This window comes from Sycon ciliatum, chromosome 2 (genome assembly GCF_964019385.1).
Source record: "Sycon ciliatum chromosome 2, ocSycCili1.1, whole genome shotgun sequence".
Lineage (NCBI taxonomy): Eukaryota > Metazoa > Porifera > Calcarea > Leucosolenida > Sycettidae > Sycon > Sycon ciliatum.
Window position 1 is genome coordinate 5,241,213 of NC_088644.1, and position 5,000 is coordinate 5,246,212.

At 50.3% G+C, this 5,000-nt stretch overlaps 1 protein-coding gene and 1 pseudogene across 1 annotated transcript in view; one reads left to right on the plus strand and one right to left on the minus strand.

Moving 5' to 3' along the window:
* Nucleotides 1-2,272: 2,272 nt before the first annotated feature.
* The window catches only part of LOC135808375 (transcription factor SOX-21-like), a 7,374-nt gene continuing 4,646 nt past the window's right edge, over nucleotides 2,273-5,000 (plus strand). Inside the window, exon 1 of the mRNA XM_065321558.1 lies at nucleotides 2,273-3,049. Within this exon, the coding sequence (XP_065177630.1) occupies nucleotides 2,746-3,049 (304 nt within the window). The 5' untranslated portion in view covers nucleotides 2,273-2,745. The remainder of the gene's footprint in view (nucleotides 3,050-5,000) is intronic.
* Nucleotides 4,599-5,000, minus strand: part of LOC135810962 (UPF0746 protein DDB_G0281095-like) — a 2,667-nt pseudogene continuing 2,265 nt past the window's right edge.

A 5,000-nucleotide genomic window follows, 5' to 3' on the forward strand; every position in this document is an offset into this window, starting at 1 on the left:
TTTGGGTCGTGTATATTCACGTAGCTCGTTTAGTTCAGTCGTAGTCGGACTGGTAGTATAGTAGTATTGCATCGGGCCGGCCAGGGAGTCGTCAAATACGACTGACTCCCTGCCTGTGCTCCCTTTTCAGTCCGAGTTTCGATTTCACTTTCACTCAGATGTTTGGGTGCTACAACTAGAACAAGACATCTTTGAAGTAGCGCTCGCGCGCGGCGGAGCCCGCCGACGCTGGCGGCTGAATGTCCGAGCCAGGTGACCGGATGCGTGAAAAACACTCGATCAACCACCAGACCAGGTGATGCATGACATAGTGTGACGCGCTACTGCACTCTACACTTCAGAGTTTAGTCAGAGCAGGCCAAGGCTTTAGTGTGACTTGTGTCCGACGACGCTCGGCAGTAGTACTAATACTAGGGAGTTCAGTTCCGGTCACTGAAAAGCGAAAAGTGCAGTCACAGCTCGCCTGTACAAAGTCAGGGCTCACCACGACCATACAAAATTCAAAAAGCGTCGACCACCATTTTGAATGCCGCCAAAGCCAGAGTTTGTGCAGTCATAGCGGCTACGCACCCGAGTTCATGCTCATCGATGTACAGCGATGTACAGTCTAGTCGTAAAATACCGGTACGACTTCCTGGTCTACTCTGATCTGTACAGCGAAGGGCCAGTGCCGAAGCGAATCTTGTTGTTTGATGTCGAGAAAGACACGCGGAGAAGACGTCCTTTCTCCAAGCAATCTTGGTCATTTTTCTCAATCCGCTGGTGGGTGTCGACCAAGATATGTCCGTGGGGTACTGGTGAACTTGAGTCCTGGCATCTACAAGAATTTGCCGCGCCTAGCTAACCAATGTTGTCAGTAGAACTCAGCGTTTCCTGATCGCGACTCGGCACACTCTTTTCTGTTTGGCCTCGCAGCTTTCACGCTGCGAGTGGGGAGTTTCCTTGTCACAAATGAATCCCTTAGTCATGACCATGATGAGAGGTGACTAGTATGATCCCTCACTGGCATGAGTCCTTAGCTTGAGTCAACACGAAGGTAAACTCTTCACTTGGAACGCTTGCTGTCTCCTCCGCCCTTTCTTGTTGCACTTGCAGATATGCGCACGGCTGCCAGTTTTTGTTGGTGCGCGCGGCGACGCACGGCCGACCTTGATGTCTTCAAAAAAGTAGAACAGCGGTTCTCCTTGGCCGATTCTCATCATCGATAGCTCATTTTCAAGGTCTTGGAATTCTCTATCGGTTTACCGTCCCCGATTTCTAATTTTCTCTTCATTCACTTGTTTGCACGCCTTCGCGTTTGAGTGATTTCACCATCCGATCTCAGCCAAACGAAGGCCAAATCGAAAAATTCGAGACGGTAACCCCCCAAAGACACACCTTCTGAACACGAATCCACAATGGCCTAATGTCTAAAACCAACGAATACAGCCAAGCTCCACTCAGAAAACACCCCACAATTGCAAGAAACAGCCCGTTTTGCTGTGCGCTGATTGGTCAAATCCAAATGACCGTTATTGACGCTTTGTATGGTCGTGGTGAGCCCTGAAAGTGAATGGGCGCCTCGTGGCTGCAGTTCGAGATGCAGTTCGCGGCCCGAGTATCTTCTCCCGCGGCCTTTTCGGCCTTGTCGATGCTATTTTTAGGTAGCTGAGGTCATTACCTTTCCAATGGTGCCACACATGCCATGCTTCCAAAAATAATGCCTCCGCGCTTGGCGCGGGTGCACTTCGAAGTACTAATTTCGACCAGATCCGTACTCGGCTTCGCGAGGAACACCTGATTTTCGTGTTCAGCGGCCTCGAATTAGCCTAAACCAAGAGGATTCTACAACATTGAGGCTCGCGCTTTATCGCCGTAGAAGGAAAATGATCACAGAAACCAGCCCACGGCGATTTCCTGGTGGTAGACGAAAAAATCGAGTGAACTGCGCGCACACTGGTAGAAGCAGTGACGGTGAAAACGTGTGACTTGTGCAAGTCGGCGCGCACGGCATGCGTGCACACTGCATGCATGCACACATCCTGTATCGCCATGTATGCACCAGATAGTGCAGTGCTGGACGGAAACCACACGGCTCCCATACATACTTGCATTTACTTCTGTGACTACTTTCTCCCCCGTTTTCCGATCTTCAATCGACTATAACTCTAGATTGCCTTGGAATTTTGGGTTCAAATTTTCACAGGTTGTTTCTCGATTCTTCCCGGTTTAGAAAAACTAGCGTTTTATGCAAAACTCGCGAATTTGATTTTTCAATTGAAGTCCCTACTAATACTCCACTCCAGTCTTTTGGCAGTTTTGCCACGCATTATGTAGATCGTTGACATAATCAGTGTACTTCGCTCAAGCCAAGGCAAGGATTTGTTTGCAGCTAGAACAAGCCAAGAAGCGAGGCTGAAGCGGAAGTTCCGAACGAGCGTCTTTTTGGATTGTATAGTGGCGCTATTTTATTTACGGCTAACGTTAGCGCCGGAATTCTCTTGCAAAGCTTCCCATCCTGTTGGACTAGCAGTGCGGAGTGGCGTGCTGTCTGCGGATCGCGGCGGAAACGCTCGAAAGAACTGCCGTCAGTGTGTCCGTTAGGTTTCATCTGTTTTGTGATAGGAGGAAAGACGTTTCACACGTGTGGCGCGTGATCACCTGTATCTGATCGTGTTTCTATTGTCTGATACTGGTTACTCAAATAACAGTGAGTAACAGTGAGTGCCTGTGAGTCTGTCCTCGCCACGGGCCAGTGGTGATACAATGATGCGGGGGAATGCGGCGGTGGACGAGACCGTGCTCACATGCACAGTCCCTGCACCTGAGAGTCAAGCTGCTGCTGCTGAAGTCGACAATGGGAACAGCCGGCAGCCGCTTGCCGACAGCGAGTCGCAGCTCGTTGGTGACACGGAGCCGGACAAACCTTTATCCGCCACTGGCGGCGGCAAGAGCAGCAATCGTATCAAGAGGCCCATGAATGCGTTCATGCTGTTTGCACTAGAGGAAAGGAAAGTGATCGCCCGCAACCATCCGAACATGCACAATTCCGAGATCAGTAAACAGCTGGGTAAGCCAGGGCCGTGTGTACTCCTATACCATGAGCAATAATCTTTAGTTCAGGATTACCCAAAGGCTAACGCCGATCTGGTATACTGTCCCGTTAATCTACAGACTGTCATCATGGTCATGTTCACTGCCACTGGGACACTGCTCCACTTCAGCACTTGTCGGGGGGGGGGGGGGGTGGGGGGGGGGGGGGAGGAGGGTCATACAGTGAGTGAAACCTGTCTAAGACGACCGCTCAAGCCAAGGGACCTCCAAAACGTTGTCTTTGTTGCCAGGTGCAAGGCAAGCGTAAGGAGTTTTTGATGGGTCCGGTCATACCCTAGCCCGTCATACAGTTTGTGTATGATGGTGGCTACACGTGACCAAACCAGCAGTAAACACACGTCGATGGGCGAAAAGTTGGTCCGGCCATTGCCGGCCCAACTGGACCGGTTTTGCCGGGCCTGAGGTAGTCTCCCTATTCAGGGTCATTCGACTGGAAATAGCGTCCCTTGGTCCTGGTTGCGGTGGTCTTCTAGGACAGGTGGTCGCTTTATCCGAGTGGTCGCCTTGACAGGGTTTACTACATACATGTATGTACTAACACACAGTGCTGCTTGATGAAATCCGAGCACGTGAATCAAGTTCGCGCCTTGCACCATTTCGCAGCCCAGTGTTTGCAGGTTTAGGGCTGCGCAATTCCCGGCGCTTACTTGAGCAACCTTTTCTTTTCGGATTTCACTGAGCAGTGCTGTAGTAGGCTCACAGCGTGTCTGTGCGTGCGTACACGTGCTTCGCCGCAGCGGTGACGGCATGTATCAGAACCGGCGGCCGGACGCCCTCGCAGACTCGCCGCTCAGCATGCATTGCACAAAATTAGGGTATTGTGCTTCTAGCTGCAGTGACACGTGTTATAAAAACTTAAAAAGCGCCAAATTGATCCGGATGCATTGGCTCCACACCGCTAGCTTCAGGTCACCCTGCTCTGATTCGGAAATATGTCTGCACCAAGCAGCTTGAGGCCTTCTGCATCAAACATCCACTCCGAACGCAAACACTGAGCGGTGCAAAAAAAGTACAGCCTGCGCAGACTGGCTTGTGGTTGGCTGTTCCGTGACAACACCCGTGTGATGTGCAATACTCTTTTACTACATTCACTGCATGTGAGAGTTTTACAGCTATACAGCTCCACATATTATGTAACAAACTCGCTTGTTGCAAATTTCGGGATATAGCGAATCATTGTCCTTGTCCCTGCTTGAACCCGTACACAATTGACCCGGAGAGCTGCTTTCATTAATAGCAAATCATGTCTTTTAGGAGAGCATGTAAATCAAGTGCACTTTAATATGCAGTCATGGGCCGCACGCCAGGCGTGACGTGTTGCTTGTATGGCGCGAGTGCAATTTTAGTTACAAAGAATTTCGGCCATAAAGAACTAATTCTCCTGCACATTGGTGTTCGTTAAATCTGGAGTCGACTGTAACGTTAGAGTGGTAAAGCTTTGAACTCAGGCTTGCTCAGCCTATACTGCCTATCACATTGGTTCAGCTATCCATTGTACTTATAACTCAAAGCTGTTCAAATCTGAGCAGCCGAACACTGGGCACGGTATAAGTATTACTTTCTGACCACACCATATAACATGTCGAGATGCCTAGCTGCATCTGTATCTGAAACACACACAACCGATATACATGTACCTGCATTTTCATGTCTCTTTCTTGTGCATGTGTGTGCACATATGTGTGTTGTTGCTGCTGTTGCTGCTGCTGTTGTTGTTGCTGCTGTTGCTGCGGTACCCTCCCGCGACAGCGCGTCCATGTTAGTGCGTTGCACTTCAGCGTGACCGCCTTAGCGCGAGGCATTTCAGCTCGGTGCCATTTCAGCGCAGTGTCTTGACAGCGCCGATGATTTCAGCACGAAATTTTTAAGCGCGGGACATGTCAGCGCCAATTTCTTCAGCGCAGATT